Source organism: Chrysochloris asiatica, unplaced genomic scaffold (assembly GCF_000296735.1).
Source record: "Chrysochloris asiatica unplaced genomic scaffold, ChrAsi1.0 scaffold00032, whole genome shotgun sequence".
In the NCBI taxonomy this organism is placed as follows: Eukaryota; Metazoa; Chordata; class Mammalia; order Afrosoricida; family Chrysochloridae; genus Chrysochloris; species Chrysochloris asiatica.
Genome location: NW_006408550.1, coordinates 20,748,561 through 20,775,874, shown reverse-complemented (window position 1 = coordinate 20,775,874; position 27,314 = coordinate 20,748,561). Strand labels below are relative to the sequence as shown.

At 40.1% G+C, this 27,314-nt stretch overlaps 1 protein-coding gene and 1 pseudogene across 3 annotated transcripts; both read left to right on the top strand.

Moving 5' to 3' along the window:
* Positions 1–2,538: 2,538 nt before the first annotated feature.
* LOC102833745 (NADH dehydrogenase [ubiquinone] 1 alpha subcomplex subunit 5-like) lies at positions 2,539–15,460 on the top strand. Of its 3 annotated transcripts, XM_006859332.1 has the most exons (5): positions 2,539–2,559; positions 2,842–2,886; positions 3,003–3,119; positions 6,660–6,725; positions 15,359–15,460. In XM_006859332.1, the coding sequence occupies exons 1-5, from the start codon at positions 2,539–2,541 to the stop codon at positions 15,458–15,460; spliced, it is 351 nt and encodes a 116-aa protein (XP_006859394.1). The 3 variants fall into 3 exon arrangements, with proteins under 3 accessions (XP_006859394.1, XP_006859395.1, XP_006859396.1); XM_006859333.1 differs by lacking the exon at positions 2,842–2,886; XM_006859334.1 differs by lacking the exon at positions 3,003–3,119.
* LOC102811077 lies at positions 8,058–12,886 on the top strand (annotated as a pseudogene).
* Positions 15,461–27,314: the final 11,854 nt, after the last annotated feature.

The following is a 27,314-nucleotide window of genomic DNA, read 5'->3' as shown; positions in this document are numbered from 1 at the left end:
AAAATCTCCTTTCCAAAAGTCCTGACTGTCCATTCATTTTTAAAGCACTTGCTTGTTAGCCATATAGATTTTTTTTTTTATTACTTCCATTCCTGTGCATGCATCCTTTTAATTTGCTGTGCTTCTCTTCCATTAACTTTTCATCAAATGCCTTCTTTAACCCCAGGAATCCACAAGTTTTTTATTCCCTCACCCCACCCACACTTGGCACAATCCTATTTTAGAAAATTTACCAGATTCTTTACCAACACGCACTTTCATTCATTGTCCTCTGCATTCCAGAATGCTAAATCCTCTATTACAAATGTTTATGCCCAAGTGTCTAACATAGTGTGGGTCTTAAACTGGGTTCTCTAGCAAAGCAACATGAGTGAAGCTTCTATGTGTATAGATTTATAACGAGGAAATGGCTCCCACAGTTGTACAGATGGGCAAGTCCCAAGTTTGTTAGTCAGAAGTCAGGCAGCAGGCAGGCAGGTAAATTGGGCAGATAAGATGGCAAGTTGCCGATTCCCTGGATTGGAAGGCAATAGGGCAGGCCACTGGATCAAATCCAAAGAACTGGAGGTCAAGTGATGAGCCAGATGCAGAATCCAGATCCAGCAGGAAAGCAAACAATACATTGGAAGCAGGCCACACTCCCAAGGAGAACGTCCTTTCAATTGATTGGTTGCTAATTGTTGTTGTTGTTAAGTGCCATCGAGTCGGGTCCGACTCATAGCGACCCTGTACAGGGTTTCCGAGGGTGTAAGTCTTTACGGGAGTAGAAAGCCTCATCTTTCTCCCGCGGAGCGGCTGGTAGTTTCGAACCGCTGACCTTGAGGTTCGCAGCCTGATTCGTAACCACTACGCTACCAGAGCTCCTTAATGGGAAGTTGTTGTTGTTGTTGTTGTTAAGTGCCATCGAGTCGGGTCCGACCCATAGCGACCCTGTACAGGGTTTCCGAGGGTGTAAGTCTTTACGGGAGTAGAAAGCCTCATCTTTCTCCCGCGGAGCGGCTGGTAGTTTCGAACCGCTGACCTTAAGGTTCGCAGCCCGATTCGTAACCACTACGCTACCAGACACTGAGAAGCCTGGACCAATCACGTTGACACAAAACTTTAACTATAACAGTGAGTGATCAATAAATATTTGTGGAGGTAAAAGGGAAAAACTGGTGTGATCTAGTATCACTTCAAGTGGGAAAATGAGAAAATGGTCAGCTGTATTTCAGTGATGAAATGGGAGAAAAGGGTTATGACCTGAATTGACCTCACATTATGATTTGGTTTGGTTCATAAGGCCAAAGAATACTGATAGTCTTATGATGCAAATAACCTTTGCCAGGAAAGTACTGGGCATATCTGCTGCAAAAAGCCTCTGTAACGTGGTAAAACAGCAAAGATGTCACATTGAGGACTAAGGTGTGCCTGCCGTGGGCTCTATTTCCATTGTCTCATGCATGTGACAGCTGGACAACAAATAAGGAAGACCAGAGAAGAATTGATGCATTTGAATTATGGTGCTGATGAAGAATATTGAAGTCCCATGGACTGCCAGAAGAATGCATAAATCTGTCTTGGAAGAAACTCAGCCTGAATGCTCTTTAGAAGCGAGAATGTACTTCTTCTCGTTCTTCCAGAACGAGCACAGAGACTTACAATTTACAAAGCTTCCTACCATTTTAACTCACTCTTGTGTGACATTCTAATCCCTCATGGAGCCGAAGACTCATTGACCCTCAACATCATCACTCAGTTATATTCATGTTGTCAGGAGGGACCAGTCCTTGGACAAGGACATCATGCTTCGTAGAGGATCAGAGAAAAAGAGGAAGACGTTCACCAAGATGGTTTGACACAGTGGCTGGAACAATGGATGGACTCAAACATAATTAGTAGGAAGGTGCAGTGCATAGTTTTGTAATGCATGCCTAGGTGCAGCTCCCCTTCCCTTAGGTTAGACACTGGACCGATAATCACAAGGTCTGCGGTTCAAACCCACCAGCAGCTCTGTAAATCATAAAGATTACAGCCTCAGAAACGCTATACAGGGTCGCTATGAGTCGCAACAGACTCCACGGCCCTTAACAATAAGCACAACCTTACGGACAGTTGTACGTTGCCCTAAAGAGTCTCTAGGGATTGGAATCGACTATTTTGGTTTGGCTTAAGCGGACGGAGATTCTGAGGAAGTCTACGAAGGTTAAGCAAAGTGCAGGGTACTAGAGCGAAGGTTTTTGATAGTCTGGTCTGTTTCCCTCAACCTTCCAGAAAGAGGCCAATGGTGACACGGACATGAACTAAGCCGCACATCACACAACACGAAACTGTCCCGGAACACCGCCCTAAACCTGGCGTTGTCGGGCGCACTTAATGCGCATGCGTCAACTTTTCCTTTCTCAACGGGCAGGGTGGAGTCTTTGTTCCGACGGAGGAGATGAGGGGGCGGGGCCAAGTTGTTTCCTAGGTGACGGAGTCGTGGGCCTCGGTAGTGGATTGAGCGGGTCTGTGCGACGTTTCTAGAGGGCCGCGCGCCGTCAGTTCGTCAGCGCGGTCATGGCGGGGCTGCTGAAGAAGGTGAGGCGAATGGAGGTCACTGCCGGAATTTGGGCTCTAGAGACAGAGTCAGCCCGATAGCCTCTCTCCCGGCGGTGGCCGTAACTAGTGCGGGCTCGGCGGTGCCCTCGGACGACCAGATTAGTGGCGCCGCCCCAAGAGGCGGATAAAAGCCCGCAACGAGCCAGGCCGGTAGCTAGCTGGATTTAGAGTATTTTTAATTTTTTCTTAAGGGGAGGCAGGGGTGGTGGGAGTGCGTGAAAACCATAGTGATGGCATGCCTCGTGTTTTGTGTTTGAACAGACCACTGGCCTGGTGGGGTTGGCTGTATGCGACAGTCCGCACGAGGTAAGTCCCTCTTTTCTACACTCCTGGAAGGCGAGACCCCAGCGAACACTTTTCTAAGTGTCCCATTAAGTATTTGGTGATTAACCTAAGGAATCGGGTCTGATTTGTCTTTTTAGAGACTAGGGATATTATATGCAAAGATCCTTGATGTTCTCGAGCAAATGCCTAAAACTGCAGCCTATAGAAAGTATACTGAAGAGATTACAAATGAGAAGCTAAATATGGTGAAAGCGGTAAGTAAGCTCATCTTTGTTCGCTTGAGTATATGGTACTGAGTGCAATATTTAGCAAAAAAAGAAAATAATAAAAATTGTTTAGTTTTTACGTATTCTACACAATTTCTGTTTATTACCTTCCACATGACTTCTGTCTTTTGTTCCTGTCATTCAGCCCGTGCCTGTTCATTGATTGCCTTTCCTATGCAGGGCTTTGGTACAAAAACAAGATCAAGGCTCTGCTCTGAAGTGACTGACGTCGCAGCTGTTCTTTTAACTCTTGTCCTTGTTCAGGTCTTTCCCACCCTTTTGCTCCTGATTTTTAGAAATGTCAATCTTAATCATTTTTCTCTAGTCTCAAAGTAAAGAAGAATAAAGAAAAATGAAATCTTTGTGTTGTATCTAAAGAAAACAAATGCTTCTGATAGAACTTGATTGCAAAAAGAAGAGGAATAGCTAATTTGTCTTGTTGTTGAGTAAATGTTAATTTAGCAATCCCATAGAACAGGGTAGAACTGTCACATACAGTTTCCAAGGCAGTAATCTGTACGGAAGCATGTTGGTGAATCTTTCTTCCAAGGAACAGTTGGCTTACATCGCCAGCCTTTCGATTAGTAACTGAGTTCTTTACCACGGGTCTCCTAATAACCAGTAGTTTAAATGACAACTTTAAGGAACATTTCACAGCTTTTAAATCAAAGGCTTTAGATAGGAGCAGGGTAGAATATTATTGATGACCCAACTATTAAAATTTCACACTAGGTATTATTTCAAGGATGTTATGTATTCAGCCAAAGTAGTGATTGTAAACTCTGGAAAGAATTTGAATGTATGCCTTGTTATTTTAGGTGCCATCGAGTTGGTACCAATTTATATTGACCCTATGTATAACAGAACGAAACATTGTGTGGTCCTGGGCAAACCTCACAATCATACACCTGATCCCATTACTGCTGCCACTGTGCCAGGCCATCTCATTGGGGGCGTCTTTTTTTCTCTGACCCTACACTTTACCAAACATGACATCCTTCTTCAGGGACTGGCCCCTCCTGATAATATGTCTGAAGTATGAGAGACGAAGTCTGGCCATCCAAGCTTCCAAGGAGCATTCTGGCTGGACTTTTTCCTACACAGATCTGTTTGTTCATTTGGCAGTCCATGGTACTTTCAATATTCTCCTCCAACACATCAGTTCTTTTATAGTCTGCATACTTAAGGGATTGTTGTTGTTATTAGGTGCCATTGAGTTGGTACCGACCGACAGCGACCTTATGCACAGCACAACGAAACACTGCCTGATCCTGGGCCAACCTCACTCCTGTGCCACGCTTTCTTATGTTAACAATTGCAAGTCCTGGTGTGGTGCTGTGGGTTCATGTGCTGGACTGCAGAGTTGTTTGAATTGCAAGGTTAGTGTGGTTCAAGCTCACCAGCTACTCCTTGGACCCCCTATATAGGGTCGCTATGAGTCGGAAACAACTCAATGACAACAACAACAGCATAGCCAAATAAGATTTATTCTTCTTCGATATATTGGAACTTTTTCTTTTTAGCCTGACAATCAGCAAGTCATTTACAGATTGAAGGGGAGGTTCCTATTTCCTTTGATTTTATGTTTTCCTTAACGTAAACTGGCTTTGCATTTTTGTCCCTGCTTGTTGTTGTGTGCCGTACAGTTGATTCCATCCTATAGTGCACAATATACTGAAACACTGCCCAGACCTGCGTCATCCTAACACTTGTTACGTTCGAACCCACTGCTGCTGTTACTGTGTCAGTCCATCTCGTTGGAAGTCTTCCTTTTTTTCCCTGACACTCCACTTGATCATGCATGATGTCCTTCTCCAGGGACTAATTCCTCCTGGTAATATAGCCGAAGTTTGAGAGACAAAGTCTTGCTATCCTGGCTTCTGAGAAGCATTCTGGCTGTACTTGTAACACTGATTTGTTTGTTCTGTTGGTAGTCTGTGGTACTTTTAGTATTCTTCACTAACACCATATTTCAACACACATATGAGACAATTGAAAATACCTTGGCTTGCGTGGCTCACACCTTAGTCTGACGTCTTTGCTCAGGAACACTCTTAAAGAAGTCTTTTGCAGCATATTTGCCTAGTGCAATATATCATTTGATTCTTGACTATTGCTTTGATGAGTGTTGATTTGTGGATCCAAGCAAAATGAAGTCTTGTTAACTTCAATCTTTTCTCCATTTATCATGATGTTATTTGAAGTACGCTGAGGCTACAGACAGACCAAGTAATTATTAAAACAACCTATTGCTGTCTAGTTCATAGTAACGTTATAGAATAGAGTTGAAACTGCTCCATCAGGTTTTCACGGCTGTCGGTCTTCACATAAGCAGTGTGCTGTCTTTCTCCTGAGGAGCATCTTTCTGGTTCACACTGCAGACCTCACTGTTCACACTACATTTTCCTAAGGTTTCATTGTTGTTGTAGTTAAGTACTGTTGAGTCAGTTCTGACTCATAGTGCGGAACGGCTGGTTGGATGAACTGCCACTTTGCAGCTCAAATCCACCTTGTGGTTCAGAACTTATCCTCCAGGGCTTCAGTAGGTCTCTCCAAGAAGATAATATTTGAGCGATGGCTAGAAAAGACTGAAGGAACAAGCCAGGTAGATTCTGGGCCAACAAAGAGACACCCCAAGTGTCAAGTACATTCTAATTCATGTACGAAAATATTCTTATTCTTTTTTTCATTCCATTTATTCAACATAAAAACCACCATGGTAATGACAATGCCTCATTTACACACACACACGTATATGTATATAAGCAAGCTCAGTCAAAAGAAATATGAAGAAATCATGCTGTGAACTTTGACAATAGGACCTTCCCAGAGCCCACAAACCTCTCCTTCTGTTCTAAGTCACTACTCCTCTAAAGCTAACTACTCATGTGATGGCTAACACACAGATTTGTTTTACCTCTTTGTAAACTTTATGAACCCTTTTTCTTTTAGCCCTGTATAATATAATACTGTGTTTGAAATCTTCCATGTTGCATATAGGTGATGTCTCATTGCTGTGTAACATTCTGTTGTATCTTAAATAGTATTACAAGTGGCCATTTGGGTTGTGTCTAATTTCGGTTTATAATGATTGGTGCTGGTATGAACAGTCTGGAATGTGTAAGGATTTCCGATCTACACCTAGGATTACAGTTTCGGGGCAGTAGAGTAGCATTTGTTTGTAGTATTAATGCTGTCATAGGAAATAATAAGGAAAATAACATGGTATGAAGTGATGTATAGAGATTGTGTTTTAAATCTGTGTTATAGAAAAGCTGAATTAGGCATCATATTTCTTACCTTTTTAGGTATGAGAGTAAACATTTAGCACAAATATCAAAAGTTATCTGAAAATTAAGACCAAAAGAGTAATAACATAATGGAGAAATGAAATGAACTTTTATTATTATTAATGATATTGATGACAGAAAAGTTCTATTTTTTATATGAATATCTAAAATAAGAGATTTGAAACATTAATTAATACTATATTCCTTCATTTAAAGTTTTTATTTCCTGAAATTTTAGGAGCCAGATGTTAAAAAATTAGAAGAACAACTTCAGGGTGGACAAATTGAGGAAGTGATTTTTCAGGTAAGGAAAAGAGTTGAATATATTAATGTTTGGTTTGAAATGTTTGTTTTATGTAGGAGCATAAAACTGACATTCAAAAACGAAAGGAAAACTTGCTTTATATCCAATGATGAAACCCAACACTGATTACATAAGGGAAATTCAACACTTTCAATATGCTTGTTACTAGGTCAGTTAAATATGTGTTTTTCATTGGTGATAGCTTGAATTTATGAGGCTTCTGTTGGAAGTTTGGAAATTGATACTCTCTTTGAATTTAACCACCAAGTCTTACCATGGTTTAAAATAGTAGCACACTGTTAAACTTTTCCTAATTTTATCTTTGGAGCTAAAAATGCTTATGTTCATTTTTAAAAGCTAGGTATATTTCTAATATGGAAGACTACAGATGCCTTGACTCATAAATATAAAATGTACATTTAGTTTGTGTTGTTGGGACTTTGGGCCAAATGAATGTTTATTGGGAAAAGAAACAACTATTAATTGCATAACTAAGTAAATTTCAGAGCTTAATTGTATATTATTTTCTAAGTACTCATACTGGCAAATAATGATATTAAATGCTAAAGTTTAAGCATGATTATGAAAGGATTCTGAGATTAGGGAAATTATGAATATTCTAAATTGCATCTAGAATGTTTATATCATAAAAAAATCTATTTGGAAATCTTTTCCATCCCCTCTTCTTACAGCGATTGCATGTATGTTGTTATTATGAACCATTGCGTCAATTCTGATTCATAGTGTCCCTTATAGGGTTTTTGAGGCTATATATTTTTGTGGGGACAGAAAGCCTCCTCTTTCTGCCTCGGTGGCTGGTGGACTTGAACCACCAAACTTGTGGTTCACAGTCTGGTGCATATCCTACTGAACCACCACCCTCCCCAATGCATATACAGGAAAAAAACAAAACAACAACAAAATACACACACACACATTGGGGAATGTGGTGGCTCTGTAAGGTAAGCACTGGCTGGACTTATATACGTAGAAACTCAAAGCTTAATTTTGCTTAACCTGTATTTTTTCCTTCTCCTAGCCCTAGATGGGCTACAGAAATAGGCTAGAAAACATTGTTTTCAGTATTTACCGATTGATCCTTACAGTCTCTGTAGTAGCTTTATTGTAAAAGAATATATATATATATCTATGTGTGTATGTATATATATATATATATATATATATATACTTATTAGTGTTCTGGTTAATATAATTTATATTTTTATTGGTGGTTCAAAGTAGTGATAACAATTTTTCTCGACTTAGATTTTATGAGTTATCAGACTTGACAGGATTTGTACTGAGCCAGGTTATATGTGAAAATTAGCTATCATGAGGTAATTTTTGTCCTCAGAATATTTGCTTTTCCCTTGCCTGTGTTACATAATTTAAGACATGAATATGCAGCAGAATGACATTTGTTCAGGGAACCATGACTGACAGCCTAGAAAATAATAATTAAATCAGATAATTAGCTTTTTTTCAGAAGAAAGTTTTTGTTATAAAAGTACTTTAGCAACATTACAGAGAAGCTTAAAAATAGAGGAAAGTCTTTTGCTCTGTGAATAATGCTGTGAGTAATGTGTTCATAAAAATAGCTTTTTTCATTTTTTGAATCATTTAATTTGGATCAATACTTTGAAGTAAAATTATTAATCAGCATCTATCTTATATGAAATTAGTCAAATTCATGGACCAAATCACCCAATTAGTTTCTAAAAAGAATATGTGAGTACCACAGCAGTGTTTCACAGTACCAGTGTGACTGTATTCGTGCTGCTAAGAATGTTGGAAGCGAACTTAAAAGCTCTTGGAAAAATTCCATTATCTTCTTTCAATTCCATTTGTTCCCAGACTTTTTGACACCTCGTATTTTTTTCATTTAACTTGGGGACATAATGCCTCACCTTTTCTTCTGTTTATTTTGATCATATTTTAGTTTTCCTTTTATTCCTTAATTGCTAAAGGGCTAATCTTTTATTTCCAACTTACTGTGAGTTGAGTGAAGGTTCACTGAGCAGATCATCAGTTCTGCAGTCAACAGATGATACACTTGGCTTCGTCCCAGTGACTGCTGTCCCCTCAGTGCACCGTCAGCTATCCCATGTTCCTCTGACAACTATCTGCTCTCGGTTCCCAACCCTTCTGAATTTGGTCCTTAGATCATTGTTGCCCCCCTTGATCTCGAAAGGTTGACCATTCTATGGTGTCTATACCTCACTAGTGTTGTTGTTCCCTCATATGTACTGAGTGACTGCTAGGCTTAAAATTGAGCCACAAGGGTGAGTTCAGTTCTTGACCATAAAGGTGACCAAAGGCCATAGTCTTGAGGTCCCTCCAGTTTCGTTCTGACCAGCTGTTGTTAAGTGCCATCGACTCAGTTCTAATGCATAGCAACTCATTCCCTTAGGGTGCTCTGTAATGTTTAACAAGTTTGCTTAATTTTGTTGCCTTGTATTCTTTACCACATTCATGGATGTGTTTGCAGTAGAGGTAAATACCCATGTAAAAACATCTGTCAAATAAAAGGTTAAACTTAGAAAATATGGTTGTGTATTTCTTATTTTAATTGATGCGGCACTAGAGACACTCATCTATTCCAAGAAATTTGGAAGACAACTACCCAGCCAACTGACTGCAAGAGATCCGTATTTGTGCCCATTCCAGAGAGGTGACCCAGTGGAATGTGAAAATCCTCAGACAATATCATTGATATCCAGTGCGAGTAAAGTTTTACTAAAGGTAATACAAAAACGACTGCAACAATACTTTGACAGAGAACGTGGAATGAGGGATATCATTGCTGACATCAGATGGATCTTGGCTGAAGCAGAGAATACTAGTAAGAAGTTTACCTGTGCTTTATTGACTATGCAAAGGTTTTCAGTTGTGTGGATTATGACAAGCTATGGACAAAATTGTAAAGTATGAGTATTCTAGAACACTTAATTGTGGTTATGAAGAACCTGTACATAGACTAAGAGGTGATCATTCATACAGTGTATGGTTTGAAATTAGGAAAGGTGTGCGCCAGGGTTGTATTCTTTCACCATATTTTTTCAGTCTGGATGCTGAGCAAATAATCCAAGAAGCTGGATCATATGGAAGAAAATGTGGCATCAGGATTGGAGGAAGACTCATTAACAACCTGCGATATGCAGGTGATACAACCTTGCTTGCTGAAAGTGAAGAGGACTTAAAGCATTTACTGATGAAGATCAAAGAGCACAGCCTTCGATATGGATTACATCTCAATGTAAAGAAAACAAAATTCCTCACCACTGGACCAATAAACAACATTCTTATCAATGGAGAAGAGATTGATGTTGTCAAGGACTTCATTCTTCTTGGATCAACTATCAGCACTCATGGAAGCAGCAGTCAAGAGATCAGACGACGTATTGCATTAGGCAAATCTGCTGCACAAGACCTTTTTAAAGTGTTGAAGAGCAAAGATGTCAGCTTAAGGACTAAGGTGCGCCTGACCCAAGCCATGGTATTTTCAATAACATCATATGCATGCGAAAGCTGCACAGTGAATAAGGAAGACTGTAGAAGAATTGATACCTTTGAGTTACGGCGTTTGAGTAGAATATTGAAAGTGCCATGGACTGCCAAAAGAACCACTACAGCCAGAGTGCTCCTTAGAGGCCAAAATGGCCAAACTTCGTCTCTCATACTTTGGATATATTGTCAGGAGGGAGCAGTCACTGGAGAAGGATATCATGTTTGGTAAGGTGGAGGGTCAGAGAAAAAAGGAAGACCCCCAATGAGATGGATTGGCCAAGTGTCAGCATCGATGGATTCAAGCATGGCAACAGTAGTGAGGTTGGCCCAGGATCAGGCAGTGTTTCGTTCTACTTTGTATAAGGTTGCTATCAGTCGGTACCGACTCGATGGCACCTAACAACAACATACACAAATGATAAAACCTTGCTTGCTGAAAGCCAAGAGGACTTAAATACTTACTGATGAAGATCAAAGAACACAGCCTTCAATATGGGTTGCATTTTTGATGTAAAGAGAACAAAAATCCTCCCTAATGGACTAATACCATCTGTATCAATGGAAGAAAGATTGAAGTTGTCAAAGACTTCATTTTGCTTGGATTGACCTTCAACACTCTTGGAAGCAGCAGTCACGAACTCAAACAACATATAGCATTAGGCAGATCTGCTGCACAAGACCTTTTTAAAGTGTTGAAGAGCAAAGATGTCAGTTTGAGGGCTAAGGTGCTCCTGACCAAAGCCAAGTTATTTTCAGTAACCTCATATGTATGTGAAAGTTGGACAGTGATTAAGAAAGACCACAGAAGAATTGATGCATTTGAGTTACAGTGTTAGAGGAGAATATTAAAAGTACAATGGACTGCCAAAAGAACCAACAAATCTTTGGAAGAAGTATGGCTAGAGTGCTCGTTGGAAGTCTGGAGGCCAGACTTCATCTCTCCTACTTTGGATATATTATTAGGAGGGATCAGTCACTGGAGAAGGGTATCATGTTTGATTAAATGGAGGGTTAGAGATAAAGAGGAAGACCCCCGACTAGATAGATTGGTACAGTAGCAGCAACAGTGGGCTCAGGCGTAGAAACGATTGTGAGGTTTGCCTAGGACCGGGCAGTGTTTCATTCTGTTGTGCATAGTGTCACTATGAGTCAGTACAGACTTGATAGCACCTAACAACAGTAACAACATTTATAAATTAAATCATTAGCATTTCCCATATATCCTTTGGACATAGTGTTTTTCTTAACCTTGAGTTTTTGACAATTTTTTGCATATGTAGAGGTTTTTAAAAATTATAGTCAAATTTCACTTTACTCCTCTCCCACCCCAATAGGTTTAGAAAGGCTTTCCCTTATTAAGGATATGTTAAGTAATCAATTCTGTTTTTGTTTAGTTTTGTTTTAGTCTTTAAACATTTAAAAATTTATTTTGTTGGGAATATATACATCAAAACATTTACCAATTCAACAGGTTCTGTGTGTGCAATTCAGGGATTTCATTGGTTACATCCATTGATTTCCACATGTGCAATTCAGGGATTACATTGATTATATTCAGTGAGTTTTGCGGTCATTTTCATTTATCCCTTCTGAGTTGGTCTTCCCCATTAACATAAATTTACTGCCTTCTACAGCTTTCCTAAGTTTTTACTTTTGTGCTTTTTTAAAATGCAAGAATTCAGTAAGTTTTCTTGCCTTTTATGAAAGAGCAAATAAAGGAAAATTATTAGATGGTACTGGAAGTTGGGATGGTCTATGGACATGAACTATTGATTTAAAAGAATTAATGGCCAGAATTGTTACAGGCTTTTTTGTTAAAAAACCGTGAAATAGCAAGGTGCGTAAAACGTATTTGTTATCCGAGGGGACTTTAATAAGTTTAACAAGATGGCCACTGCAGGCCCAGCCCTGGCTCAGACTCCAGCCCCGGTTCCAGCTCAGACTCTGGCCCAAGCTGCAGCTTCAGCTCCTGTCTCACCCTCAGACCCGACGGCTGTAGTGGGTACAACCGCAGCCTCGAGCAGACCCCAGCATCTCCACCACCTGGCTCCTCTCTCCCAGGGCCCTTCCCTGGTGGTCGCGTGGTCCGGCGGCACCCAGTCATTTTCACCTCCATCTTGGACAGCTATGAGCGATGCAGTGAGGGTGCTGCTCACATTAATTGGAACTGTGCTGGGAACTGGACAAGCACTCGGTGGAAGTTACCAATTGCTTTTCAGTGCCTCACAGTGAGTCTGAAGTTGAGGTAGCTGTTGACATGGAATTTGCTAAGAACTTGTATGAATTGCACAAGACAGCGTCTCCAAATGAGCTCATCTTGGGCTACTACGCTGCAGGCCATGACGTCACAGAACACTCAGTGCTGGTCCATGAGCACTGCAGCCGAGAGGCCCCCAGCCATTCCCTTCACTGTGGACACGAGTCTCCAGAATGGCCACATGAGCACCGAGGCCTGTGTTAGCGCTTCACTGGGTGTTCCTGGGAGGACCAAGGTGGTAATGTTCATGCTTCTGACCTTGAGATATGTGTATTATGACACCAAAGGCATCCGAGTTGGTCTGATTATGAAGACCTGTTTTAGCCCATATCCAGGGTGCCCTCAGCACAGTGTTGCAGTATGCAGAGGATGTTCTGTTGGGAAAGGTGTCAGCTGACAATACCGTTTGCTGCTTCTTAATGAGTCTGATTAATCAAGTACCCAGAATCATTCTGATGACTCGAGACCATGCTCAACAATATCAATGACCTGCTGATGGTGGCCTACTTGGCCAATAATATTACACAGTCACAGATTGCCCTCAATGAGAAACTTGTAAACCTGTGAATGGGTCCCAAGAAACACTCCTGCCAATCTGGGCCCCAGCCGTGGGTTTCATAATGAAGGAGAAATGGTTTCTTTGTGTTCTCGAGTCACTGTGAAGTTCTACATAGACAACAGCAACAATGTTTTATAAACAAAAAAAAAAAGTTTATGGAAAAATTCCCGTATCTTGTAACTCCATTTTCCATGAACTTTTTGAAGCCCCCTTGTATAATGTATGATCAGAAGAGCCCTGGTGGTACAGTGGTTAAGTGCTGAGGTGCTAACCAGAAGGTTGGCAGTTCTAACCCACCAGGGCTGTATAGGAGAAAGAACAGCAAATGTCCTTCTGTAGGGGGTACAGCCTTGGAAACTCTCTGGGGGAGTTCTGCTCTGTCCTATATAGGATTGCTGTGTGTCAGAATGACTCGATAGTAACAGGTTTATGTGGGCAGTATTTTCCTAACTGAGTTTTGGCTGATTGTTGTGTTATTAAGTGCCGTTGAGTCGATTCTGACCTACAGCGGCCCTGTAAGGTTTCCGAGGAATGGCTGGTGAGCTTGAAGTGCTGATTTTGTGGTTCAAACCGACTTTGGTTTGATTAGTGCATCATTAAATTGGCTGATTAGTACATCAGTAAATCATTTTGGTGGGCTATGACTAACTTTTTTTTTTTTTTAATACATTAGAGAATGGTGGTGGTGGTTATGTGCTGTGGAGTCGATTCTGACTCATAGCGACCCTGTACAGGGTTTCTGAGGTTGTAAATCTTTATGGGAATAGAAAGCCTCATCTTTCTCCCACAGAAGAGCTGGTAGTTTCGAACTGTAGGCCTTGCGGTTCGCAGCCCGATTCGTAACCACTATGCTACCAGAGCTCCTTACGTCAGAGAGTAGAGGTAGTAAAAGTAAGAAGGAGTGCTGGTGTGGTGTTGCGGGTTAATGTGCTGCACTGCAAAGTTAGTTTGAATGCAAGGTTGGTGGTTTAAGCTCACAAGCTGCTCTTTGGAACCCTGTACAGAGTCACTGTGGGTCAGAACCTGTTGGCTGGCACTTAACAACAACAAAGTTAAGCATTTTTTAAAATGAAGATCAAAGAAATCCAGTGTTCAGTTTGGATTATAAGTCAGTGTAAAGACAACAAGAATCCTCACATCTGGACCAGTAAACAGCATCCTGATAAGTGGAGAAAAGATTAAAGTTATCCGAGATTTAAAGGACTTGAATTCACACAATTAGTGCTCATGGAAACAGCAGTCAAGAACTCAAATGATGTATTGCAATGGTGAAATCTACTTCAAAGTACCTCTTTAGAGTTTCAAAGAGCAAAAATAAGACTTTGAGGACTAAGGTGTTCCTGGCCCAAACCAGGGTATTTTTAATTGCCTTGTATCTGTGAAAACTGGACAATGAATTAGGAAAACCAAGCAAGGATTAATACATTTGAATTGTAGTGTTGGCCAAGAATATTGGAAGTATAGTAGGTTTCCAGAAGACTGATCCAGTCTGTTTAGGGAAAAGTATAGCCAGAATGCCCCTTACAAAGAAGATGGTAAGAGTTTGTCTTAAGTTTTTGGGGCATGTGATCATGAGGGACCAATCCCTGGAGAAGGACATCATGCTTGGTAAAGTCAGTGAAAGAGAGGAAGACCTCCAACAAGCTGTATTGACATAGTGGCAGCAATGGGCTCGAACTTAGCGATGGTGAGAATGGTGCAGGACCAGGCAGTGTTTGTGTATGAGTCAGAGCTGACTGACTTCAGGGCACCTAACAACAACAACAACAACAACAACAACAACAACATAGTGTGTGTATTTCACGTGGGGAGTGACAAAGTGTGAAAGTCACCGCTTTAGATGATGAAACTTCTCATCCTCAGAGAGCTTAGAGTCAGTGACTGAACTCAACTCCTAAGCGTTTGAGTCCTCTAATTACAGCAGGTTTCTGTCAAGTAGAAGAAATTAAAACTGACCTTTTCCTTCCTACTCATAATGATTGTGTGACTGAGAATTCAGGTGATTTTGATTTAAGTAATGTTCAACATTTGATGGTAAAATAGCTCAGCAAGTATTATTTAATAGGAAAATAATAGTTAAAAATACTTGAGTCCAGGTGTGGCTATGTAGGATAAGCACTGGACTGCTAACCATAAGGTTGGTGGTTCAGACCCACCAGCTGCTCCATGAAAACCTATACAGGGTCACTATGAGTCGAAACTGACTCTATGGCACTTCACAACTCAACAGCAGTTACATTTACAAATATTAGCTATGATAAATATTTATTGAACAGTATAATTATGTTTTTAAATTTTTTGCATTAACAGGCTGAAAATGAACTGAATCTGGCGAGAAAAATGATGCTGTGGAAACCATGGGAGCCTTTAGTGGAAGAGCCTCCTGCCAATCAGTGGAAGTGGCCAATATAATCCTCATTAAGGGATTGTGCTGTGTTGATGGGAAAGTGATATCATTAAATGTTCTATTATATTATTAAGATGGTTTCATATTGCTGACATCTTAAAATCAAGAAATTTGACAGTAGAATATATTTAGGGCACTTACAAAAATTAGCAATTCCTTTGATACCAGGGACTTATGAACCAATTTTTAGATAATAAAGCATTTACTCAAATTATTTCAAAGGTGAAAATCTTTAAATAGATCAAGATTATGGGAAGATTTTAATGTTATTTATTTAAAAAATCTTCAGTGCAGAGGTCATAAGCAGAGGTGAATATGTTATAGTGGTGTCTTAAGCACATAGTTAATTGTTTCTTTTCACCCCAGAAAAAAAGACGAAGGAGATCGCTATTACTGTTCTTGTCTCAAGTTTCTGCGTCACTGCTTGCAGTGAATTGATAAGGGTAAAGCTGATTAATGTCATGAAAAAGAAACTGGGGTTAGAATTTTAAATTGTGCTTATTAACCTCTTTGGCTTTGATCACTGAATTAAAATTTAAATATATAATTATACACTGATTGTTGTTGTTTTTGTTAAGTGCTGTCGAGTCAGTTCCAACTCATAACGACCCTGTATAGGGTTTCATTTATTCCACTTACTTGGTCTTCACATTGTCTTCATTTTATCATACCATCTTTGAAAGCCATCAGTCAATTAGAATTCATCTGGCAGTGGAAGAAATTGATTTGGTACAGGTAAGAAGATTTCTTACTATATGTGGGTAGTTGGAAAAGCTTTCCTTTCGACCTGTTTAAGTAAGGTAGCATTTTGGCCCTTTGTCTGAAGTTTTTTTTTTTTTAATCAACCCAGCTACATCAGGGTAGAGGTGGAATTTCTGTAAGAGAAGAGACTAAGAATGCCTGACGTTTCCTGGTGTAAGGATACTCATATATGTAAAACATCTTACTCATGGTTAGGACTTTGTAAGGAGTGAGGCGTTTTCAAAATTAGCACAGCTGGATGTCAAACAAAGACATGCTATTCAAAGAAGGAAAGCTGTTGGCAAGCAAATGGTTAAACACGATTAAAATCACTTTTCATGTGCCCTTAGTTTTCCTTTTGAGCCCGCCAGTGTTTTAAATAGCTGGTCAAATTTAATGTGGTATTCGTTCCTTCACAGATAGTGCTTTGATTTCTGTGTGTGTGCATGTGTGCACATGCACACTTGTATGCTGTGTTCTCACCTGTGCTGTGTTGTAGAATGAGAAAAGAAAACGTTTTTCCTTTCTTCAAATATCCCCGTTCCCGCCTGGAGCTGAAAAGTGACTGATCTGTGAATGACACCTAGCCCAGGGATGGGGTTGCAAGGAAGTTCCTTCTCCAGGGAAAGTGGTTACTAGGGGGAGAGTCAGAGCCCAGGGTAGTCTTCCTGGGGTGCCTGTGTCATCACCAACTCTGTGAGGAACGAGGCCCTTAGGCTTCCTTTACTGTGAGAAAGTGACTTACAACACCGTGTTCCGTTCTAAATGTTATCTTTAATATAGAAAACATTGTATTTGTTAAGGTCAGACGTGTTCCTAAATCATGGTCTGAAGAATGTGTGTAGTCACTGGTGGTACAAATGGTTAATGCACTCAACGGCTAACTAGAAGGTTGGAGGTTCGAGAGCACCCAGAAATGCCACAGAACAAAGGCTTCGTGATTTACATCTGAAAAACCCAGCTCTTGAAAACCCATTTGGAGCACAGTTTTAACTCTGACACAGTGAGGTCTCTACGAGGTACAGTCCACTTGAAAGCAGTGGTTTAAATAAAGCATGTTTGCATGGAATTTTCACGCTGGTTTTCTAAGCACTTTTTTAGGTCCTTTGAGCAGATAAAAGCAGGAGAGTTTGACTGCCCTTGTCATACTTCAGGGTCATTTCCTTTCCTTGGGATTTGCATTAAAAATGAGGCTTGTAGAAGGAAGGGGAGGAGTAGTCATAGTAACAGTTCATGTTTATTGTGAGTTTAACATGGATGCCAGGCACTGTTGTAAATCATTTCACTGATTTAATCTGCACCACACCCCCCTAAGAAATAAGTCTGCAACGATTTCCATTTTTTTCCAGTTAAAACAGAGTCCAGCGTAAGTAACATTTCCCTGAAATTGTATAACGTGGGGTCCTGTAGGAATTTAGGTCCAGAGAGGTATCATAATATGTCCAGGGCCACCTAGCTAGTAAGATTTTGAACTTAGACAGTGTGGCTCTAGAACACATGCTTTTTAGCTATGCTTGAAGATACTGGGGGATGCTGCCAACCTGACTCAGGCTGTGCTGCATCCCAGAAAGAATCTAGTGTGTGCATTTTAGACCTTTTCTGTCAGAAATACCTGCTCAAAAGAAGTGAACACAGAAGTAAACTGGAATTTGTGTATTCAGATCTTCTGTCTGACACAGGCAGATAGCATCGGTGGGGTGGGGACTAGAGGCACTGCGGTCTAGTCCCTTTCCTTTCCATTTACTGACTGCCATTCCAACTGCCCACACAGCCTTCCAGTTGCTTTCTGTAAACTCTGAGTGAGATTACACATCCCACATACTCACTTTGCACATGATCCTTCTATTCAGTGACCTTGAGTGTTGCTGAATGGCTTCTACACTGATTTTAGTATTTGCAAAATTATCTATTTCCATTTGCTCTAGGCAACCCATATTTTCATTCAAGTGAAATACTTTATTGTAGATACTTCAGAAGAAAGAGCTGCATCACAAACAGAAATGATAGCTAAGTCCAGTCCTCTTCCCACCCCTAGTCTCAGTGCAGAATGTTCCAATTTGGGGGCATATTTTTTCTTTGGGATTAGAATGGCTTGTATTTAGGATAAACAATTTGTCATCAACTTGGAGTGATTTTGGAAGTGAAAGGAGTATGAGTTTTACCAGGATAAAAGGGTTAAGCAATACAACTGTCATAGGTAAACAAGTCATATAGCAGCTTACTGAGAGCAGACTTCAAGTTACTAATTCCTCCTGGACCCAGGCTTAGGAGCAGCCCTCAGCTTTGAGGGTTATCATTCTTTTCAGGAGAAGGTGGGGAAGAAGTTTGCCCTCTGAACAGACTGTGTGTTGTTAAGTGCTATTCCGACTCAGCAACTTGATTCACAACAGAACAAAACACTGCCCTGTCCTGTGCCATCCTCCTAATTGTTATGCTTGAGCCCATTGCTGCTGCCACTGTGCCAATCCATCTCATTGGCAGTTGCCTTAGGCCGGGTTTTCTAAAAAAAAAAAAAAAAAATTTATATATATATATATATGTAGAAGGAGAGAGTTTATTATCAAGGAAAGGGCTTACAAGTCCATTATATTGGATACACCCCCAAGGAAACATTTTTTCCACTGATTGGCTGTTCAAAGTCATTCATAATATATACTATATCTGTATTAGGTTTTATCACCATGGGAATAAGCACTTCCCAACTGCTAAACCTCTGGATATACAGACCTAGTCAAGTTGACACAGCTCTATTACAGGGGTCTTCCTCTTTTTCACTGACCCTCCACTTTACCAAGCATGGTGTCCTGTAGGGATCAGTCCCTCCTGATATGTCTGAAGTATGAGAGATGAAGTCTGGCTATCCTAGCTTCTAGGGAGCATTCTGGCTACACTTCTTCTAACACAGGTTTGTTGTTCTGGTACTTTAAATATTCTCCAACTCATCTTCTGTGGTCTTCCTTGTCCAACTTTTACATGCATATGAAAATATGGCTTTGGTCAGGCACACCATAGACAAGTTGATATCTCTGACCTTGAACACTTTAAAGAGATTGTGTGCATCAGATTTGCTTAATGCAATCTATTATAATAAGGGCTTGTGAATCCATTTTTAGATCATAAAGCATTAACTCAAATTATTTCAAAGATAAAAATCTTTAAACAGATAAAGATTATGGGAGGATTTTAATGTTATTTGGAAAAAATAATGAATTTTTTGGCTACTTCCGTGAATGTTGAATATGGATCCAAGCAAAATGAAGTCTTTGACAACTTCAGTCTTTTCACCATTTATCATGATGCTATTTATTGGTCCAGTAGTGAGATTTTTTGTTTTCTTAATATTGAGGTGCAATCCATACTGAAGGCTCACTTCCAGTGAGCAAAGTTGTATCATCTGCATATCTCAGGTGGTTAATGAGTCCTTCTCCAATCCTGATGCCACATTCTTCTTTATATAATCCAGCTTCTTGGATTATTGGCTCAGCATTACAGATTGAATAATATGATGAAACAATACAGCCTTGGTGCATAGCTTTCTTCATTTAAAACCATCCAGTATCCCCTTGTTCTTTTATAACAACTGCCTCTTGGTCTATGTCCAGGTTCTTTATGAGCACAATTAAGTGTTCTGGAATACCCATCCTTTGCAATGTTTTATCCATAACTTGTCATCCACACAGTCTAAAGCCTTGTGTAGTCAATAAAGCACAAATAAATATCTTTCTAGTATTTTCTGCTTTCAAAAATGATTCATCTAATGTCAGTAATGATATGCCTAGTTTAACATCCTCTTCTGATTCCAGCTTGAATTTCTGGAAGATCGCTGTCAATGTACTGTTGCACCCGCTTTTGAATTATAGAATTATCTTAAAGTTTTACTTAATGTAATATTAATGATATTGTTCAGTGAGTTTCTCATTCCTTTGGGTCACTTCTTGTTTTGAATGGGTACAAATATGGTGTCTTCCAGCTGGTTGATCAGGTATCTATCTTCTAAATTATGTGGCTTAAATGAGAGAGCACTTCCAGTGCTTTCTCAGTTTTATTGAGAGATTTCAATTTGTATTCCATCACTTCCTGGAGCCTTGTTTTTCCTCAATGCTTTCAAGGCAGTTTGGACATCTTCCTTCTGTACTATCAGTTCTTCATCATATGCTACTTCTTGAAATGGTTGGACATCAACCATTTCTTTTTGGTACAGTGACTCTATACCTTACGTCTTCTTTTGATGCTTTCTGCATCATTCAATATTTTGTCCATAGAAACCTTCAATATGGCAAATTGAGACTTTAATTTTTTCTTTATTTCTTTCAACTTGAGAAATGCTGAATGCGTTCTTCCCTTTTGGTTTTCTAACTCCAGGTCTTTGCACATCTCATTATAAAACTTGACTTTGTCCTCTCAGACTTCCCTTTGAAATTTTCTGTTCAGTTCTTTGACTTCATTTCTTCCATTTGCTTTAGCTGGTGAGCAAGTTTCGGAGTCTCTTCTGACATCCATTTTGTTCTTTCCCATCTTTTTAATAACCTTTTGCTTTCTTCCTGTATGATGTCCTTTCTTCCTGTATGATGTGGCTGCTAACAGTAGCCGCCATCATCTGCTCCCAGGCCACAGGTTTCATTGTGTTCCTCCACTCTTATCATGGACTCCTGCCCTAGCCTTTCCTCAGTATTGTGTGATGGAGAAGATGTGATAATTTGATGCTGTATTACCTTTTCTAGTTCTAAGCTAAAGTGGGAGCCTTGGAGGGGCGCTGTAGGACAAGGACTGGACCCCAGGTTGATTTGAACCCCGAGGTCAGAAGTTCAAACTCATGAGCCATAACTTGGAAATCCCAGCAGGGTTACTATGAGTCGAAACCAAGTCGACAGCACTTAACAACAACAAGCTACAGTCAGGGAAGTGAAGCTAATTGAACCAAAAACGATCTGGTTTTTGGGAAAAAAGCAGCAATGTTCTACAGAGGAAATTTCCACAGACGAGCTAACATTAGTCTGTTTTTCCTCTCAGTCCCCATAGTTATATTAATGAATTAATTTCCTGTGTAAGTGTGTCCCAGGGCTTGGGGTAAAGTACCAAATCACACTAAACATACCACAATTATTTCACATTTGCCAAGTGCAGTCTTTCAGTTAAAACTTGGTACTCAATGAAGTAGTTTTCTATGTAATTACTTATGACAACATTTCAAGATTAAAAAAAAAAATCAGAACATCTAGGACAGATTTAGGACAGGATGAAGTTTATTTGAAAAATGAGTTTATTTGAAAAATAAACCACAGGGAATCAGAGTGGGAATAGGATAAGGAATTTGAATTTTTGATGGGAACTGGAGAAATTGGAAAGTATTTATCTAAGGTGTTAAGTCAAAATTAGATAGTCAAGGAAACTAGGCTGTAAACTAGTGAATCACTATAACCTACTCTTGGTTCAACACATCTTAATTGCATGTTTGATCAATTTAAGACTGAAGAAGTTGGTAGAATTCTTAAATTTCATCACCACCAGCATTAGTGGTTGGTGTATAGGTTTAAATAATAGTTGTTATAACTGGTCTTCCTTGTAAGTGTATGAATATTATCCTATCACAGACAGCATTGACTTCTAGCCAAATGTTGAAATCTTTTTGATGATGAATGTGACACCATTCCTCTTTAATTTGTCATTTCAGACATAGTGCACCACGTGGTAGTCAGATTCACAATGGCCAAGACCAGTCCATTTCAGCTCACCAATGCCTAAGATATCAGTGTGTATGCGTTCCATTTCATTTTTGACAATTTCCAATTTTCCCAGCTTTATACTTTTAATACATTCCATGTTCTGATTATTAATGGATGCTTACAACGATCTCTCATTTTGAGTTGTGCCACATCAGCAAATGAGGATCCCGAAAGCTTTACACCATTCACGCCATCACGGTCAACTCTACTTTGAGGAGGCAGCTCTTCTCCAGTCATATGTTGAGTGCCTTCCAACCTGAGGGGCTCATTTTCTGGCACTATATCTGACAATATTCTGGTGGTGTTCATCGTGTTTCAGTATTCACTATTCTGGTGTTGACAGTGTTCCACTGCTATTTATAGGTTTTCAGTGAGTAAATATTCAGAAGTAGTCCATCTCTTCTTCTTCTAGTCTTTCTTTGTATGGAAGCTCAGCTGAAACCTGTCCACCGTAGGTGATCCTGCTGGTATTTAAAATACCTGTGGCATAACTTCCAGAATCATAGCAACATGCAATCAATCCATCACAGTATGACAAGCTGACAGATAACATTAGCCATTAGAAACATGCTAATCAAGACAATAATGAGATATCGTCTCACACCAGGATTTACAGCAAAGTTAAAAAACAGAAACCAACAAATGTTGGTGAAGGTGTGGAGAGACTGGGACCTTCCTACATTACTGGTGGGACTTAAATGGTTCATCCACTCTGGAAAATGGCATAGCGCTTCCTCAGAAAGTTGGAACTAGAAATACCATATGATCCAACAATCATTCTACTGGGTATATAGCCACAAGAAATGCAAGTAAGGGCACAGTAGATATATGCATATCGATGTTCATCTTAGCACAATCGACAAAAAGATGGAGACAGCCTGAGTACCCATCCATCAATGGATGAATGGGTAGATAAACTTTGGCATATGCACATAATGGAATACTACGCAATGTTGAAGAATAACAATGCGTCTGCAAAACACATCACAACATGGATCAACCTGGAGGACATTATGCTGAGTGAAATTCGTCAATCACAAAAGGACAAGTATTGTATGAGACCATTATTGCAAAAACTTAAGGTTTTCACACTAAAAGGGACATTCTTTGATGGTTACCAGGGGTGGGAAGGAGGGGACAGTAAGTCAACTGGCTAGAGGGTAGTGTCATGTTAGCCTGGTGATGGGGATGGCAATTATACGAGAACGGGGGAGGGAAATATACTAGAGGGAGGATGGCAGAAGAATGATAACAGGTGAAGACACAGGGAGGTAGGCATGGGCTAAAGGGGATAGAGGTAAATAGTGGTCTATATACAACCTTGCAACAACAGTTGTTGCATAGGTTGTGCATAGATACATGGATTGAGACATAGGCTGGGTAATGAGGAAGAGTGATAGATGTATCAAGGTTGGCAGTTAAAACCCACCAGCTGCTCCCTGGAAAACCCTATACAACGTCACTATGAGTTGGAACCAACTCTTAGGCACTTGCTGAGCAACAACGTATATAAAGAAGAACTGCAAAGAAGGAGGTATGCCATTGCTGATGTCAGATGGATCTTGACCGAAAGTAGAGAATACCGGAGAGATGCTTACCTGTGCTGTTTTCTTAGCTACTTTTTGAGTGCAAAGACATTCAACTATGTGAATCATAAAAAATCATGGCTCATATTGGGAAGAATGGGAATTCTAGGATTCTTAATTGTGCTCATGTGGAACCTGTACATAGAAAAAGAGGCAGTCAATTCAAATAGAACAAGAAGATACTTCATGACTTAAAATCAGGAGAGGTGTGTGTCAGGGTTGCTCATTTCACCATAGTTATTCAATCTGTGTTGAGCAATAGTCAGAGAAGCTGGCTTATTTGAAAAAGAATACAGCATTAGGATTGGAGGAAGAATCATTTAACAACTGGCAATGTGCAAATACAACACCGTTCCTCATTAAAAAAGAAAAAAAATCAAATGACATCTTGCATTAAGCAAATCTGCAAAAACACCTCTTTTAAGTGTTCAAAAGATGAGGTGTCACTTAGAGGACTGAGATGTGCCCGACTAAAGCCACGATGTTATTAATCACCTCATTTGCATGACTCCTGGTGTGGTGCTGTAGGATTAACACTATGAACCATAGTGCCAGCACTTCAAACCCACCAGCTGCTCCTCTGAAACGATACAGGGTCGATAAGTCGGAAATGACTGAATCACATGTAACAACAGTAACAACAATGCACGTGAAGAGATAATGAATAAAGAAGACTTAAAAGAATTGATGCATTTGAATTATGCTGTTGGCAATATAACATGGACTACTAGAAGAAAGCGCATCTGGCTTGGATGAAGTACTGTCAGAATGGTTAGAAGCAAGGGTGGTGAGACTTCAGTTCATATACTTCAGACATGCTCTCTCAGGAGACACGATCCCTGAGAAGGACAACGTGCTTGGCAATGTAGAGGGTCAGCTAAAAGGAGGAAGACCCTCAATGAGATGGATTAACATGGTGGCTGCAACAGTGGGCTTACACAACAAAGCTTGTGAGGATGGTGCCGGATCAGGAAGCGTGTCTTTCTGTTTGTTGTAAGGTCACTCTAAGTTGGAACCGACTTGATGGCACTTAACAACAATACCGTGGATTCTTTGGGATTTCTCATAAACTTTACTAGCCTTTACAGAATATGGCAGTTTACGTATACCCTAGGGGTTTGATTCCTTTTCTTCAGTCTAGCACAGGTTCATCAGCACCATCTTATCTACGATTTCAGATTGTCTCAAAGAGGGTGCTCTTTAAATATTTTATTCATAAATTAAACTTGACCCAAATTAACAGAAGATCATGGGTGGCCTTTATCCCCCTTTCATGTGAGTGTGAATACATTGGTTTCTGTTTTGCTTCAGTGGGGTCATGGTTACATAATATGAAGTATATGCCCCTACAACGTCTCTGAAATCTGAAAAATCTTGAATTTGAAACACACAGGTGTCTGGGAAAGGACTGTGGATCTGTATTTCTCGTCTTTTCACAAGCTCACAAAGAGACGTTATAGTCCAAATTTCCAAAATATTCTTCTAATGTATTTTTCTGACACATTGTTGTTGTTAAGTACCGTAAAGTCATTTCCAACTCATAGCAACCCTGTAGTAGGGTTTCCGTGTGGCCACTGGTGGATTTGAACTGCCGGTCTGTGGTTCACAGCCTAGTGCTGACCTTACAGTGCATTATCAAAATACATTTTGTTGCTGCTATTAAGCACCATAGAATTGGTTCCGACTCATAGCGATCCTGTATAGGGTTTCCAAAGAGCATCTGATGGGTTTGAATTGCTAACCTTGTGGTTCGCAGTCCAGCGCTGATCCTACAGGGCCACACCAGGAGTCCAAAATACATTTTAGTCTACTGTAATGGGGAATTCTCTGAAATGCTAGATTTCATAAAGCCACTAGGTGGCAGTCTTTGTAAAAGAACATTTAAACAATTCTCAGATAATAAACACCACAATAAATAAAGGCAGATGTTTTATGAGAAAGATGAGTATCTTTAAGGAATAAATCCAGAGAAAATGCATGTTTTTGTTATGAAAAGTAAGCCTGAAAATGATTTTTTAAAATTAGTTTTCCACTTCTGGAACTGAGTCTTTTTCCTATTAGTTGTTTTAGCTTGCATTTATATTTATGTCGGCAAACAAACTCTTGGTATGTGTGTGTGCATGCCTATTTGTGTGTACTATTTTGATATGGTAATAATCGTCCAAGCCAATTAAATTAGGTTCCTACTCTAAGGAGTCCTGGTATGGCGCTGTGGGTTAATGTGCCAGACTGCAAAGCCGTTTTGAACTGCAAGGTAGGCGGTTCAGGTTCACCAGCCAGTCCTCGGAAACTCTATACAGGGAGGGTTGCTATAGGTTGGAAGCGACTCGACGGCACTTAACAAAAACAATTCTAAGAGTTGTATAAGCTATCTCTGCAGCAAAGCATAAAATGTGAGCATACAGTGGTCGTGGCTGTCAAGACAGTTCCAACTCATTTCCAAGGCTGTAAATCTTTACCGGAGCAGAAAGCCTCATCTTTCTCCCATTGAGTGACTGGTAGATTTGAACTGCTGGCCTTTTGGGTAGCAGCCCAGTTTGTAATCCACTATACTATCAGGACTCCTTATGTTGTTGTTGTCAGGTGCCATCAAGTCGGAACCGACTCATAGCGACCCCATGCACAGCAGAATGAAACAATGTCCGATCCTGGGCCAACCTCACTACTGCTGCCACACTTGAGTACATCAATGATGCCACCTGGCCGATCCATCTCGTTGGGGGTCTTCCTCTTTTTCTCTGACCCTCCATCTTACCCAGCATGACATCCTTCTCCAGCGATTGTTCCCTCCTGGCAATATGTCCAAAGTTTGAGAGACGAAGTTTAGCCATCTTGGCCTCAAAGTAGCACTCTGGCTGCACTTCTTCCAAAACAGATCTATTGGTTCTTTTGGCAGTCCTTGGCACTTTTAGTATTCTCCTCCAACACCACAATTCAAAGGCATAAATTCTTCTACGATCTTCCTTATTCACTGTTCAGCTTTCGCATTCATATGAGGTTATTGAAAATACCATGGCTTGGGTCAGGCGCACCTTAGTCCTCAAGCTGACATCTTTGCTCTTCAACACTTTAAAAAGTTCCTGTGCAGCAGATTTGCCTAATGCAATATGTCGTCTGATCTCTTGACTGCTGCTTCCGCAAATGTTGATAGTTGATCCAAGAAGAATGAAGTCCTTGACAACTTCAATCTTTTCTCTATTGATAAGAATGTTGTTTATTGGTCCAGTGGTGAGGATTTTTGTTTTCTTTACATTGAGATGCATTCCATACCGAAGGCTGTGTTCTTTGATCTTCATCAGTAAATGTTTTAAGTCCTCTTCACTTTCAGCAAGCAAGGGACTCCTTATAGTGGTATTAAATCACATTTAATACTGTGAAGTACTTGAAGTTCTCCACCACCTATTTTTCTTCTGTGTATCTACTCCCTTTGTGCTGAAATCTAGTACTTTCATACTGTCCCTACATAGAAAATCAGCCCTAACCAAACTCACTGCCCACTGCCACTGTGACCCCTACTCATAGCGACCCTATATGGGTTTCCAAGACTGTAAGTATTTATGGAAGCTGGCAGCCTTATCTTTCTCCAAAGGAGTGGCTGGTAGGTTTGAACCACCAACCTTGCATCAGCAGTCCAATGTCTAACTCACGGTGCCACCAGAGCTTTTTACGTAGAAGGTAGTGAATGACAGATTTAATTCCACCTGAACATTTCAAAAAGTTTAAAGAGAAGACCCGGAAAGATAAGCATTAAAGCCAAAGAAGTTCTCACAACTAGTAACGTTTATGAGACAATTTTTAAGATGGGGGTG

Coding starts and splice junctions, on each gene's coding strand:
- LOC102833745 (XM_006859332.1), top strand. CDS start 2,539: ATGGCGGGGCTGCTGAAGAAG. Junction 3,120..6,659: donor AGCTAAATATGGTGAAAGCG/GTAAGTAAGCTC, acceptor CTGAAATTTTAG/GAGCCAGATGTTAAAAAATT. Junction 6,726..15,358: donor TTGAGGAAGTGATTTTTCAG/GTAAGGAAAAGA, acceptor TTGCATTAACAG/GCTGAAAATGAACTGAATCT.